Source organism: Calidris pugnax, unplaced genomic scaffold, assembly GCF_001431845.1.
Source record: "Calidris pugnax isolate Ruff unplaced genomic scaffold, ASM143184v1 scaffold188, whole genome shotgun sequence".
NCBI classification, from domain to species: Eukaryota; Metazoa; Chordata; class Aves; order Charadriiformes; family Scolopacidae; genus Calidris; species Calidris pugnax.
The window spans coordinates 2,950,381-2,967,038 of NW_015091257.1; the positions used below are offsets into that span (position 1 = coordinate 2,950,381).

Genomic DNA, 16,658 nt, shown 5'->3' on the forward strand with positions numbered 1-16,658 from the left:
CTATACGCCTGCTCACTTACTACAGTTTGATACATACACCGCTTGAACGGTACCACTCATAATCCATTCCCATACACTGCTATTCTTACCATAAAGATTTGGGGTTTGCCAGCCTCTCTGGAACCGCTTGTGCCTTTTGGACTTTATCACCTATATGCAGGTGTAACACTGAATGAAGTCTGTGAATTCAACAGCACTCGGCTGACAAAGGTCCAACTTTCCAGAAGGAGGGAGCAGAAGAGAAGAGGAAGCCCACAGTGTTTACCAAAGGCAGGACAGAGGGATGAAGCTGATGATTTTGTATTTTTGCCCTGGAACTTAAAACCCACAAAAAAATAGAGACCTGCCTAGTGCATAATTGACTCATATGTCTCAAAAAATTCCAGTAATAGTTTTCCAACTTAGGAATTTAGTAAAAATAACATTATTTAATATTTTTTACTATCTTCAGTACACAGCTTCTAGTATACGACATACTAATCTGACCCAAATCTCCTGAGGGCAGCCTGATTATCTTTTAAGTACTTCCCATGCTGCAAGTGCACCTGTATTTGGACATCATTACTGTCACTGCTGTGTCCTCAGATGATACTTGGAACCACGTTCTGAAAGTGCCATGAAGAAAAAACAAAGAGGTTATTCCTAACCAAATGTTCTTGTTAACAGTGGGGAAAAAATACACTATTTGCATACTCTTCCTAGAGAGAAAAGGAATGCTGTTCATTATCAATAGCATGGTCTTCCAGTCTATTGCCACTGCTGACATCCCCTCAAAGAGTGGAATGCCTCGTCTGAGCAGCCCTGCCAGCATCAACAGAGCTATAGCACTAGTGAAGAAAAAGGGGTTACAATGCATTAGCATAAATCAGAACTTCTCAAAACAGCCTGAATAAAATGGACTACTTACAGCAACCTCTCCTCTTTATCTCCAAATTTCTCTACATAGCAGCAGAATCTGAGTACTGAGACTAAAATATGCTGCTTTTAATATAAATCTCATTACTGAGATGTACTTCTACCTCGCCTCTTGAATTACATTTGTACATCATTTATGCAAAAAGAGTAACTACCAACTAAACAGACTGAAACATTCTAGATTTTAATTTCATGAAACTCAATTCGAGCTGCAAGTTCAGAGGTACAAACTGACCCACAATTTTTCTGGTTCCAAGACTCAATACTGCCTAATGGAATCAAATATACATTCAGATCAACACTGACCAGAAATAGCCTTGATTAGCTTTTTCTTCTCAAAGCTCAAGTTTAGTGAGAAAGATGACTATATTTTACCAATCCTGCTGACCGGTACAATGGCATTTATGAAGTTTAACTTCACTGAAAGAGAATTCACACATGAATTCTAAGAGTTAAGAGCCTGAAAAAGCTATATTCAAATTTCTAAACTATTGTAGCTTTTCAAGAAATAGGTGTTTTAGCAGTATCTATGTAGAAGACGACAGAGACTCCAGTTGTGAAAAAGAACAGATGCAATCTGTGCTATATAATACCTACACTTCACCCCTCCAGAGGAACAAAATGGCAAAATACTTAAGTCCAATTCATGATTTAAATTGTTAAGAAAATCACAATGTGTCAGAAAACAGATGTATGTAGAGCTACTTTTTAAGGATGCAAAACCAGAGATAGAAGGGATTACAAATCATCTCAAACACGATCTTTTCGCAGGCCCGTGGTTCAGGCAAAATGACTGCAGAGCACTGAACAGATGAAGGAGCATGATCTGTGGATGGCGTCTCCGGAGACTATTTCAGCCTTTAGCCAGGAGCACCTTGCCATTATTTCTATCCCTTTATTGATAAAGGCAAAAGTAAAGATGATGCAAAAATCAAGATATTTCAGAAATCTCAAAATCACGGGACATCCAATGCAAAATATTAGAAGAACTCTATTCTTTCTCTAACATATTGAACACGCCGCTAGTCAAAGAATTTGATAAAAGGAAGTAAAACGACGAGAAACTCACATAATGCTCATTTAGAAAGGATCTCTACATCCATTCGTTATTTATACCTAATATATCATATGCATGTATTGGGTGTAGATGGCCAGGTTCTGGTGTGGGCAGGGGGGTGCACCTGCTGGGTGGCCTCTGTGTGAGGACAGGCCATGGCTACCCCATGTCAGACACAGCAGTCCCAACGCACCTACCACAGGGCACAGCTGAGCCCCTCAGTGAAAATGGTGGCACCTCAGGGAGCACGTGTAAGAATGGGCAGAAATGACAGACAGGCAGAGGAGGAGCTGGGGAGAAAGAGAAGTGAGGAACAGCATATTAACACCAAGATCACAGAATAAGCAGGGAGGAGGCGTTCCATGTGCCAGAGCAGATACTCCCCTGCAGCCCACAGAAGAGACCGTGGTGAAGCAGGTAATTCCCTGAGGTGGGCAGAAAGGACCACAGCAGGGCAGGTATTCTGCAGCCCATGGAGAGGACCATGCTGAAGCAGTTCATGAAGGACTGCAGCCCATGGGAGGGATCCCATGCTGGATCAGGGGTGTGAGGAAGAAGGAGCAGCAGCGATGAACTGTTATGGACTGAACTTAACCCCATTCCCCATCCCCCTGTGCCACTGGGGTGGGCAGCTAGAAAAGTCAGGAAAAAAGGAGTGACATTGAGCCTGCAAAGGAATGGTGAGGGGAAAGTGTTGTTTAAATTTTCCTTGGTTACTCTCCAACTCTATCTTAATTGGCAATACATTAAATCAACTTTCCCCAGCTCAAGTCTGTTTTGCCCATGACAAGAATCTGTAAGGGATCTTCTTGGCTCTATCTGGACCCACAAGATTTTCCATTTTATTTTCTCCCTCTCTCACTGAGAAGGGGCAGTGGGCGAGCAGCTGGGTGGGCAGCTGGCTAAGGTCAGCCCACCAAGACACAGTACTGGAAACAACAAGGAGCAGTCTTTTTTAAAAAAGAAAAAAAAAATCTCACACACAGGTATAAGAAAGCTTTTGAAAGCCTCATCACAGCCTGGACCACTGACATTTTAAGGGAAAATAAATGCCTTCTTTCCACAGTAAGCTCTCAGAATTTGTGTATTTTTAGGTAACAGTATTCTACAGCCTTTAACGCTTTATATAACTTTTTGATCCTTGCAAGTGACATGTACATACATAAACTCAACATTTAAAAAAACCAAACTTCATTTTAAAAAAAACATCATTATTCAGAATAGGTGTCCCAAGCATGGATGAACATGTGAAGTCACAGATGACTGACTTGCTTAGCACTCCTGGTTTTTATATTGCTGTCTATATTTTGGATCAAAACTGACAGCTTGCATTTTCCTACTTGACATTTCAATGATTCACCTGAAAACAAATGGCAATTATACTATGACATCCTTATGTAAGCTTTCTCAGAATCACTGAAAACACCATAACTAACAAAAATCCCCATTCTCCGTGGCTACTTAGCTATAAAGATATTGGAAGAACCGTTTTCTGTCAAGACCAGCACAGGCACAATTCTAAAAACAACGTGTAAGTATCAGGCACAAAAAGAGGAAATTGCGTCAATTTCATTTGTAAAGCAGGTATTTACTTTAATGTATTGTTTGTTTGTTGTCTTTTTGCTACCTGACAGCAGAGTATATTGAAATGTTGTACCACAACTGTCACAACATTTCGACCATGAGCTGTCAGTAAATAGGAAAGCATTTCACGTGGTTCATTTAGGGGACAACCCTCCAATGCATCAAGTTTATGTCTTTTATTAATATGCATTGAACTAGTCAATCCTAAGAAAAATGGTATTACACTACTTCCACTCATTTCATGACCAGCTGCTGTAGTAGCCCTTCTGATAAGATCAGCTGTATTTTCGTCCAGTGTCAATAATATTTAACAGGGCGAGCATCAGAAGAAGGACAAAAAAGTTTTCTAGCTCTGAAACAGTTAGGAGCATAATTCTAGTCCTTACTAAAGCACACAGCCACCCACAGCCTAGGAAGCTTATACTCTTGATAAAAAGTAACATATAACTCACTCTCCTCTCATAAACCAATTATTTTAGCTTCTTTCCTGTAGAAATAACTTCCTCTAGTCAAAAAGGCTTTTGTTTTTCTTACCCCCTTCTCCTTTTTCCTGTAGAAATAACTTCCTCTAGTCAAAAAGGCTTTTGTTTTTCTTACCCCCTTCTCCTTTTTCCTGTAGAAATAACTTCCTCTAGTCAAAAAGACTTTTTTTTTTCTTACCCCTCACCTGTTTTAAAGGAGACAAATCATAGGTACTGAAAAAAATTCTCTCCATATGGAACCAAGCATTACTGGTTTGAAATACGACATCTATTGAACAGCACAGTACAGAAAGTAACAGAAGCTGAAATAATAGTTCACTGCTACCAAAAGCAGTAGTTCCATCCTTCTCCAAGAGAGCTCCTCATTTATTTGCAGGTCACATGAATTACTGACAAAACTTATCTGACCATTTCAGATGAATGGGTGAACCCATTTCAGGCAGATCAGGAAACATAAACCTTTTCCTTTTTTGACCCGGTTAGTTTTCCGTTCAATAAAAAGTCAAAAGAGCACCATAATCAGCAGAAGAAAAAAAGGCAATGGCAGAATCACTCAGTTTTTGGAAAAATTCATCACCAAACAAAATTCGCTTCGACCAAAATAATCTCTCTAAATGGATGCACTACTCTGCCATTTGTGGGATTAGCAGTGTTTGAACTGCTGTCAAGTACACTAGAAGGCAAAAAAAAAAAAAAAAAAAAAGGAAAAGAAAAGAGCAACACTACATTACTCAGTCAGATTGTGGATAGTTTCTTAGCTGACCTTTTAGTCACTTTATGAAGATTGTAAACAAAATTAGAAATAGCAGCATCAGCTTTACCCCATTCCTCAGGCCACTTCCTTTAAACAGAGACTTCAGCTGTAAACAGACCAAGCATACCAAACAAAAGGACACTGCCAAACCTCTCTCATAATAACACGCCTAGTCATGAAGTTTAATTTCAAAAGGCTGGAATAAATTTAAGCCTTCAAACGAAGGCTTAAAACATTACCTTTCTGTACACCTTTAAGAAATCAGCTTCAATTATAGTTAATTCAAAACATGAACACCTGCAAATTGTATAGGCAGGTGACAATAAACCAAAGTTTTGTCACAGTATGAAACCTGAATTCCATTTTCATCATCAAGGTGAAAAAAGTGAACAAAAAATAAAAATTTAAAAATTCATACCTTTTCTTGGAGGTAGTTCACCACTTTGTGTTAACTCTGTTCCAGGATATACAATCTCTCCATCTTTTACCATTTCATTCCACAAGCCGCATAGTCCATCTCGTGTAAAAGCAAGCTGTTAAAAATAATACATGATATATAGTTACACACAACAATTTTCTCTCAAGCCGGCTCAAACTAACATTTAAAACACATGAGATTTTATATTTTGTCCCTGAAGAAAGAACATATGTGTATCACTTCACTGGTACATTCATTGTGTGTGTGTATATGACTGAGATTTAAATGATGCTCGAGATCTTTTCAGGATTATCTAGCTATGGTATTTTCAGACTAAAAGCTCAAAGCAGTAACTTTTAAATAGGCTCAAATACAACAAGTATGGATTACGTTTAAATACATTGTATTTAAATACACCAAAAGCATGGTTTGGTCACCTCAGAACTATCCACACGTTCGAGATGACACCATGCAATAATCCAGGGGGCATGGGGTGGGGTATCATTTTTGCCTTCACAAAACACTATCCAAACAAAGCCAAGCTGCATAAAGTCACAAAACAGGGAAGCCTGAAGGAAGTCACTACAGTCCCTTCTCCAAACCAGCAACCGAAGAGCTGGGCACTCAACCAGAACACATGACCTCCCAAGGCACAGATTCATAAATGTATTTATGCAGTTGAAACCGGCCCTGCTGCGCACAGCATGGCTCACAGCCCTCCCTCCTCCTTCCAGCTGCTACCATGCCCCCTCCCTCGTGCAGACCAACGCACGTGCGTGGTCATCTGCTGAAGCAGATTATGGAACCCATCAAGACTAAAACCAGCTGTGCCTGGGGGAAAAAAAATGAGGGGCTGCCTCACCCCAGGTCAGTTCCCAATCCGCTACCACTGGCAACAGGACAAATTCTTGCCATAGAAGAAGCGGCAGGGCTGTGCGAGCTGGAAGCGCTCATGAAAGCGCCCGCTGTAACACAAGTCTCCTAATGATTTATCAATTTGGATCTCCCTTGCAGGATCCTAATGACCAGGATAACTCCTCTTCGACTGATGTTGCTCTCCGCTTTATAAAACCCTGCATAACAGGTGTCAAATTCCCAAGAGAATTCTGTAATAACCAGGCCATAATTTGCAACCGTATAGCGTTAAGGGAGGAGGGGAGAGCATGAAATTGAAAAACAGAATACCTTTAGCATACCAAAGTGGTGCAGTGGAGACATTTTAAAAAAAAAAAAAAAAAAAAAAAAAAAAAAAAGCAACTGCTGAAGGCTTATTCAGAAGCATCTTTGTGTTATGTAACTAGCATTCAAATCCAAAGTGTTCTAACTGAGGAGTAACACAAAGATGTTACTTACACAGCTGCTGGAAAATCTTCACCCTTATACACTGAAGTCTGCTTATACTTTATTGTGATCTATTTCCTAACGATATTTTAATGATTAAAGGCTGCAGCTTTTAAGAGTCAGAACCACCAGCAGGGAAGTCTTTTGCTGATCTAGCTAATCGCAGTTAACGTGAAGAATTAAAGACAAGTTACATATTTTGGCACCACTGTAACACACTAAATTACCGTAGTAGCTTCTTGACTTCAAATGGCATACTTCAGAAATTCACTCCAACACATATTACTCATTTCAATCATTTTTCTTTCAGCATAAAATACGAGCTGACACATAGTATGTATTTTTCACTTGCTATCTCCTGATCTCAGGGGGATAAGAAGAAAGAGAATCACACAGCACGAGCTAGACATTATCCAACATTATCTGCACTTTATTAATGGTGCAGCACCAGAATACACTGTGACTATGCTGAAAGGTACAGTCCCTGCTCTTCAGGGCTTGACAGCACATACAGCTTTTACAAAGATTCTGTGTTTTGCTAAAAGTTATGCATTTGGCTTATTTTTAAAAAAATTGTAATAGTCTGAAGTTGCATTTCAACAATGAAAAAAATAATCACCCACTCACCATTGACTGAATTTCTTGCATTGTTCCCAGTATATTAATATTTCAAAGATAAACGGCATTTGGTTTCTCCTTCATCAGATGTGGTCATATATTTCAGTGGGACACTTAAGGAATTTATTTTTCACAAATTTTTTCTTGCAAAAAAATAGCTAAAAAACTGTCACTATTTTGGGCTCATATGTCATAGAAGATTTTTTTTTTTTTTTAAGCATTCACCTGTTGAATGCCAACCTATGCAAAAATACACACTTGAAAAATAGTGAGCAAGGCAACCCTCTAGATGGGTTGCATAATATATTATGGCTTTCACAATGTTAAGATTTTTGTCTGTTAAACTGGTTTTTTATAAATTTTATTTTACATTCTCATACCACCTTGATATGAAAAAGTAGTCTCACAGTCCTTAAGCTTACAATCTAAAGGCCTACAGGCTTTGAATTCAACGTTCTTCATAATGCAGCATTGCTTAATTTCAGAAAACTTACTACTTCTGTAAGCATTGCTGTAAAGGAGAAGCAAAAATTGTTTTCTCCGTTTAAACCTCTAATCCTTTCACAGGGCACAAAGTTCACCCAAGTCTTTCAAGCAACTAAACACTGAAAAAGTAAACAAAATTTCTCCTGCCTTGGGTTTGGTGTTAAAATTCTTATCGAAGTCATTTTCTCGGTATGTTGCATAAAGATAGAGCAACCACCAAGATTATAGGTCGAGAGTTCCCCCTCCTTCTACAAATATCTCCTGTGCAAGCTTACACCATAAGCAGCCTTCAGATAAACAATTTTGCTTTTATCCCGGCTGTAGTTAACATTTTGCCAGTGGTGTATGTGTTGGGGGAGGGAGAAAAGGAGACATGTTTGAAAGTAAAGGAACACTGGACTTTTCTTGTAGCAATAATCAAACCAGCCAACTGAATGAACAATTAAGAAACAGAATTTACAACCAATTCATCCCTCTTAACTGAGGGCAACTCAATTCAAACTGTAACAAGTTCACTATTAATCTACTTGACATTCAGGAGACATATTAAACAGTGAATTGACACTACAATAGCCAAAAAAAGTGAAAGAAAACTCTGAGGTTTTAAGTGCTACTCAAGCAATTTTATTTTCATGATCCCAAAGTTCTATAACCCCAAGAGAAATATTTCACTCAATCAACAGAAAGGGGAAAAAGTGACTGGTATGCCAGAGGGTCACGCTGCTATCCAGAAAGACCTCAACGGGCTGGAGAAATGGGCTGACAGGAACTCGACGAAGTTCAACAAGCAGAAGTGCAAACTGGAACAACGCCAGGCACCAGTACATGCTGGGGGTAACCCAGCTGGAAAGCAGCTTGGCAGAAAAGGACCTGGGAGTCCTGGTGCACACCAAGTTCAACATGAATCACCATTGTGCCTTTGCCACGAAGAAGGTTAATGGGTGTTCTGGGCTGAGTTAGGAGAAGTGTTGCCAGCAGGCTGAGGGAGGTGATCCTTGCCCTCTACTCAGCACTGGTGAGCCCACACATGGAATACTGGGTCCAGTTCTGGGTTCCCCAGTGCAAGCAAGACGTGGACATACTGGATAGAATTCAACAAAGGGCTGGGAAGATGATTAAGGGACTGGAGAGTTATGAGTTTAGGAAAAAAACAAGCTACTTTAATGAAATATTAATAATAAAGTAAAAAGGAAATAATGAAACAGCTACAACATATATAAATATATATATAAAACTCCATCAGGCTTCCAGGGAGATGTCACTGGCAGGCACTGGGAAAGTTCCAGACGGGTCTCAGTGACGAACAGGAACTGGATTCAGGAACATGTCCATGGGGATCGAAGGTAGACAAACTGACATGGTCTTCCTAAAGCATCAGTCATCAAAGAAAGAAGATGCAAGAAGCATCCATCCTGACCCCTTTGATCCCTCAGCTTTTATAGTGAGCATGGCAGATGGGATGCAACAACCTATTGGTCAGTTTGGGTCCCCTGACCTGTGTAAAAAGGAAATAATGAAACAGCTACAACATATATAAATATATATATAAAACTCCATCAGGCTTCCAGGGAGATGTCACTGGCAGGCACTGGGAAAGTTCCAGACGGGTCTCAGTGACGAACAGGAACTGGATTCAGGAACATGTCCATGGGGATCGAAGGTAGACAAACTGACATGGTCTTCCTAAAGCATCAGTCATCAAAGAAAGAAGATGCAAGAAGCATCCATCCTGACCCCTTTGATCCCTCAGCTTTTATAGTGAGCATGGCAGATGGGATGCAACAACCTATTGGTCAGTTTGGGTCCCCTGACCTGTTCACCCCTCCCCACCGATGCAAACATGGGGTAAACAACCAGGTGAGCTGACTCTGGTTGTCACAGCAAGAAGGATAAGCAAGAGCTTCTCTCATTGAACAGAAAGTTGGCTCTGCTCCGCCCCACACCAGGACACTCATCAATGCATATAATACCTGAAGGGAAGGTGTAAAGGAGACGTAGCCAGGCTCTGCTCAGAGGTGCCCACTGACAGGACCAGAGGCAATGAGAACAAACTGGAACACAGGAGGTTTCCTCTGAACATCAGGAAACACTTTTTCACTGCAGGGGTGACCAAGCATTTGCATATTATGGAGCCCCCATCATTGGAGATACTCAGAAGCCATTCGGACATGGCCTGAGAAACTGTTTTTACACAGCCCCGTCTGAGCAGGTGAATTGAGCCAGATCACATCCAGAGGTCCCTTCCAACCTCAACTAGTCATGATTCTCTGAAACTAGTAGCTGAAGATAACATTAAGTCAACTGTATGGCAGAAAAGTCAAACACCTGCTTTGACTACACAATCCTGCTTTTCTTCCTTTCTACAGTGTTAAGACTACCTTAGCCAGCACAAGTGCGTATTACTTTCTTCTTTTCCTCCCACCAATACTTCTTGCATTCAGTCATTTGCAAGGAGTCTATCAACACATCCATGTGCTGAGACAGAAGAACCAGAACTCTGTTCAGAACAAATTTCAAGACCTCATTTATCCCACACCAAAAAAGCAAAGGCCTAAGCAGGCTTCAAAGTGAACCTCTACTGTAAACTAGGCAGCCCCCACTCTAATCTTTTACTAATCTTATATGTGCAGTTGAACTGTAATTTATTCTGCCTGGTACAATACTTGGTAAGTCAAAGGGATATCTATGTTGGTTGCTGGCATATGCTGTTGCCATTCTCCAACACTGGCAGTGAAATTCCCGTCCATCCCCATCAACTCTTAGAGAATAAAACATTGGTGTTAACATTTCCTTATATTTCAAGAAAATTAAATCTTGCAACTATAACTGGGTAAGCTTCGGAGAATCCTCAAAGCACCACTACTATTTTGCTTTTAGTAAGTTATTTTAAGAATACTCAGCAGGTGTGATTTTGTTCTAAAGTCAACTGTTTAAGTCAGACAAAGGTACCCCATGTGGTACAGCAGATCATGTTCTTGATGTGGTTTCATAAACTTTCTGGCAGAAACCATAGAAGCATCTGTAAAAGTTAACTCGAGCTCAACAAAAACAACGCCAGGAAAAGAAAATGACACAAAAGGACAAGGATTAATTCAGGTAAGATTCCTGATTATATAACTGCACTGGAAACTCAAGACAGTGACTTCATAATCACAAAATGTCAATATGGATTTAGAATATAAGCCACTTAAATAATCTTCGCCTCAGAATTGCCAGTGGAGTGGAGGAGGAAGGAATCTGTTCTTTCACTGGGTTTCTTCTGCATTAGCCATTGGCTGCATTTTAAAAGCTACTTTTTTTAAAAAAAAAAAAAGAAAACCAAACATTTTTCTTTACAAATAGATTAAAAAACAAGAATTATTTTTTTCAGCTCAGCATCGCTGAAGAAAATCACAGAACAGACAGAACAGTAAGTCGTTTCCCAAGTCTCTCTGTTGTTTTCGGGTTTTTTTGAATCCATTCAACTGTTGTTTCCTTTTTCATTGTGGTCTTCTTCAGTACTTTGCTCTAGCTTCCTTCCTTCCTTCCTTCCCTGCTGAAGCATGCCCTGAAAGCACAGCTGCTTATCACACCTATGCAAAGCACAGTGAAACATCATTAGATCTAAACATACTGCTCTAAACCTCCAATAGCAGAGACAGGAAAGTTCAGCAGCCCCACACTACTTCAACAGACTAGGAGTTAAACTAGAAACGTGCCCATAATAACAGTCTACTAGTCTTCCGTAAGTTTATTAACAGTTAATGGTCATATGTGAAGAAAAACTATGCAATTTCCTCAAACTTAAGAGGACAAATTCTCTAACTTTCTCCATTTGCAGAACAGTAGTTCTGTGTAAGCCCAAACATTATGCATAAACATTAAATGTAATTTCTCTAACCTATCACTCCACATACAGTCCTTACCCCTCCCTCTGAAAACCCTTTATTTTGGAAGGACAGCATTACTTCATTGTTTTAAAAGAATCTAAAAAAAAAAAAAAAAAAAACCACACAACCTAAAAGCCTATTGCAAACCTCCCTTTAAAAATGTAGTTCTCATTTGCAATTTTCTATATGAACCAAAACTAAGAAGGAAACTAACAGGAAATCAACAAAACAGAGAAAGCAACTTTCACTAATAAAGACATTGTTTATTTACATTGTCCTCTTCCCAAACAAAGGCACTGATCTAGATGCTAGAAGAGTGGCATTTTCATAAAAATCAAAATGCCAAATTTAACTTTGAATGGAAAGTAAAAAGGTTTCAGACTAATGCAACTCTTACAGGTGGCTGTTTCGTTTTAAAGAACTCTCTCTCATCTCTGTGGCAAAAGATGACAGAAACAGCCTGTCAACCACGAACTCAATGAAAACTGATGAAGACGCATCATATTGCTCTTGTGGACAGCTCTCACACCTTGACTGTTGCCTAGTCTTTTTCCACACTTCAGGAAAATTGAAGTTTTTCACCTGTAATCCTTGCTACTAAGCACAATAGCTCTCCGCAGGATCCAGAATAAGCCAACTAATAAACACCATTCGAACATGCACATGTATCCCATGAGCTGACAGCAATTCTGTTTTTTTGTTATTCAGCCACCACTAATTAAAGTTCTCTGCATAAGGTTCTAAATTAGTAGAACAGTACATCTATTTAATTGGAAATATTTTAAGCATACTTTGATAGAGCAAACTGGGTATCCAGGTTTAAGTAAATAATTTTTATCTTCCCTTCTATTTGTATATTTTTCATACTTTCCTTTTTAAAAAAGGGATGTCTTCCTTAGAAATGGCCACTAAAATACAATCTCCCGTTACACACAGATTTTTCTGTGAATGTGATGATTTCTACTAATAAGAGACATAAATAGGTAGGTCATTTTAAATGTATTAAACCAAATCTAGAAAAATAAATTGGAAATTTAAGTGACAGGCTAACCTTTCTAGCAACTACACTAAACACGACCCACAAAAGGGACCTGTACTAAAATCCACCTGTTTTATAACTTCACCATTAATAAAATAAACCTATGAAGTTAGCCACACATTATTGATACATGTAATATCTTCTCATATTACGTATTTTACTACTGATGTTACCTCACGTTAAGCTGAACTATCCTAATTTTTAAGCTGCTATAACAGTCTGTGTTGTCTGAAAAAACACCAACTATCTCAATTTTGCTGCACCAGGAAATTTAGATTTTTAATGAGAAAAAAGTCTCTAATCAGTTCAAAATTATACTAGCAGCCATAAATCATACAGCAAGAGGCCAACCAATTACAAAGTTAGTAAAAAGACATGGAATAGTTATGAGGTGCACTTGGGTCTTTGTAGAACATTTCGTTTTCCAATAATAATATTGATTAGTTACAGATAAATTAATATAACAAAAAAAAAACCCATATATATTGTCAAGATACAGTTCCATTAACATTTCACCAGTTAATCCTGCAGGCTAGAGACTCACTGGTATTACAAAAGGGCTTGTGTCTTTGACAGTCTCTTAAGAGCAATAATAATATGCTACGTTTACACTGGCTTTGTCTCTTAACAGTAACATCCCAAAACTGAGTAAGAACGTTTAAATTTGGCCTAGATGCCAACTGGAACAGTGACGCGCACAGGTGATTAAACACAATCCATGCTAAAATCCACGTGTCATTCTTTTCTTATTATATTAATACCACTATACTATAGACTTGTTAATGCATGTAGTATTATAATATTATGTATTACATTATTAATGCAACATCATCTTGAGCTAAAGCAAAATAAGAATCCCATGATTTTCAGAGAGATTTCACTGGCTTAACCCAGAATAATTGCTACAGCCATCAACTCTAAGGAGCAAACTCTCTGGCAACAGTGACACACCAAAAAAAAAAATCCAAACCCAAACAAATCAGACTTTGGAGACTGCTAGCCCACCAAATTAAACATTTAATTTCCGATTCTAGCCACACTCCCCAAATTTTGCACCAGCAAAGAACTTTAAAAAAGAAAAGCAAGCTCATTTTAAAGACTAATCAATCTCTGTATGTCTCCGAAAGCAAGAATTCCCTGGTATAATTCTGTTTCTCCAGGAACTTTCATCTACCCATTCCTGGACTGCTGTACAGTGAAAAGTTAAAAATTCAGCTGCAAAGTGAAGAGTTTCAGGGTCTAGTTCCAAACAATAATTTGTCAGCTTGATTAATTCACATAAATTAGTGTGCCTTTCTTCAAACCTCTCCTAGGTACTATGCTTGTATTTTCAATTCCTGTTGACAGCATCTCAAACACCAGTAAAGCTCCTTCTACAGCTCATCAGTAAAAACACACATAGTAGGAAATCAGCACATTCAATACACTCTTAAAGGATTAAGAGACAGGATTTATACCTATAAAGAATTTTTACACACAGCTAGATCATGCTAGTCAACCAGTAGCTAAAATAGTCAAACACGCAATAGAAAAAGAGCCCAAAATCCCTTTGCTTGACAGAAGACATCTGCCATTTAACACATTAAAAAGGAGCAATACAAGAATCACAAGCACGTTTTTTAAGATACTGAACACATACATCTAGATACAGTTTTGTGACGGGGACCTGGGTAATACCAAAAACCTAATAAGAAAATTGTATTATACCCAGGAGGCCTGGCTAGCCTTCAGATTCCAGAGAAGTGATGTTTGCGTCTAACAGATCACAAATGATTACTGTTCTCTTCTTTCATTAATCTCATTATTTTGACTACAGCATGATTGGAGGAAAACAAAGAGAGTACCCTGGCAATTAGAGTTGAACTTGTTATTACTCGTAAAGAATCTCTTATTTATAGGAGAGCTTATTCATAGAAAGTTGTTACAAACTGAGATTTTTATTATTAAAAGGAATTATTACAACACATAAACTACCCAACAGTCTCATAAAACACAAATATTTCATTGCATTTATACACACTCAGCTGAAAATACTCCTTAAAGTTTGGACGGCAACTGAAACCCTCTTGTCAAAAGTTTATATAAACAGAAAAAAGGGATGTAGAAAAAAAGGCACTACAAGTAAGAGGAAAAAACTGACAAATCACATGATCAGTCACATTTTTCACCCTATATAACACAGAAGAAAAGCAGACAATGCATAGTCAGCAGCTGTTACAAAGATTGACACTTTTTCAGCTAAAATTTTCCTCTGTTCTACAATCGTTGAAGCAACGCATTTGTAATCTAGAACCCAGGTTCCAGAAAACACAAAGATATTTCTGTATTTCTTAATATGCTTATCTTCAAACTGTTTTCTACTATGTTAATTTACCACATTAACCAAAAGATCTAACTTTGGATCTTAACTTTTACTTTGGTAAGAATAAAAGATGAAAACAGAACAAATCTAGCCCAATGAAGAGCAAGCCCTGTCATTTTATAGTATTTGCATACAAGACCTACTAAATAATGTAAGCTCTAAGGCTATATCTGTCACTTCTGATTCCAATTTAGTTTGTTTGATGTAAAATATTGGAGAAAGGCTGCTTTGAATCACAACCACATGGGGAAAAACCACAAGAACAGCTGAACTCAACCATTCAGACTATAAGCATGTAATTTCGGGTAAAGTCACTCAGGACACAAGTCTTTAAATGTATTATTGCTATTATTAATCTGTAACCAAGAAATAACACTGGCTGGCCCACCCCAAAAAGAATTTCAGTGTTTTGAGCAGGAACTTGTAAAGATTATTCAAAGTAAGGTATCTATATGCAACATTTGAAGGAAGACTACAGACAGAACAGGGACTTACTCTAGTTACCCATTTCACCTGAAACAAACATAACTGACCCAAACCACTCTACTTCTCTATTTCTGCCTACTTTTCAAACCTGAATTGGGAAAACTTGATAGTATCCTCGTTCCTGCATCATGCAACTTTCATGAACGAACAGATCATCTTTGAAGACAGAAGAAAACTTTCACCAAACACCAACACATTTCAACAAAGACCAGTTCCATTTCAACCACGTATCTCTGACAAAAAATTAACCCCCCTCAAAAAAACCTAAAATTTAAAGGAAGCCTATACTAGTTATACAAGCAACTACAGCTAATCTGGATTTTTCAAAATATAAATTAGATTTCCATCGCATTTCACTTCAGTTCTCTTGTGTGTTAAAGCTGCTAGCTCACTTGGAGGCAAGAAGTTTAGCAACAGTGTAAATAAAGACTTTATAGTTCTAGCAGTAATGCTGCATACTCAGCTGTGTGCTCTGACCTCTGCAGAGATAACATACATATGTGGTCCAGCTTGTTTCTAAGGAGAAGGGACTGTACTGACAATACAGATCTATCTGCAGCTCAAAATAAGTCAGTGTTTCTTCAAGATCAGTCTTAAATCAGCATATTCAAAAATCCTATACATCTATCTCAAGAGCAATGCTGCAGTCTTGTTTGTCAGCCGTCCAGACTGAAAGCATCCTTGATCTGCACCTGAAAGGTCACGATGCAATACAACTATCCAACTCCTTACCTGTAAGTCTGTCTTCAACCATTTGGAGTCAAACCTAGCTTGAGCAGCCAGACAAAAAGATTCAGAAGACATCTTTCCTTCTCCAGCCTTCTCTCCAGGCTGGCTGAGCAGCCCAACCTGCCACAGATAGAGAAAAATAACAATCTACCACATGAAATAAACCACAGGAGGCTATTTTTGTTCAGACTAGGATGGCTCCCACTTGATCTTTAAAAATTTATCGTGGAGAAGGACCTCCCTCGTTCCCATCCCCCGAAATCGCACGGGGAGAGGATCTCGCATGAGGAAACACTATTTGAACCCCCCTCCAAAAGCCCCCACCTCTCTTCCCTACAGGGAACCGGGGGAAGGAAGCCGCCCTCCTGCTGCACCGAGCCACACCAGCGGCCTAATGCTGCCCCCCCGCCCCATAAGTGGTGCATGAAATAAATAATTGATCGCAGATTACGCAAGCCGCAGGCCAACATAAAGCGATTATCAGGGTCACCACCCCCCCCCCACACCCCACACCCCCC

At 38.9% G+C, this 16,658-nt stretch overlaps 1 protein-coding gene across 3 annotated transcripts in view; it reads right to left on the reverse strand.

The window, feature by feature from the left end:
• The window catches only part of HERC2 (HECT and RLD domain containing E3 ubiquitin protein ligase 2), a 115,092-nt gene extending 98,833 nt beyond the window's left edge, over positions 1–16,259 (reverse strand). For 2 of the 3 annotated variants that reach the window (XM_014960245.1, XM_014960246.1), the window contains exons 1-2: positions 16,144–16,259; positions 5,211–5,325 (exon numbers count right to left, since the gene is read on the reverse strand). In XM_014960245.1, the coding sequence (XP_014815731.1) occupies positions 5,211–5,325; positions 16,144–16,215 (187 nt within the window). In that variant the 5' untranslated portion in view covers positions 16,216–16,259. The remainder of the gene's footprint in view (positions 1–5,210; positions 5,326–16,143) is intronic. The other variant, XM_014960244.1, reaches the window with a different exon arrangement.
• Between the last annotated feature and the right edge of the window lie 399 nt (positions 16,260–16,658).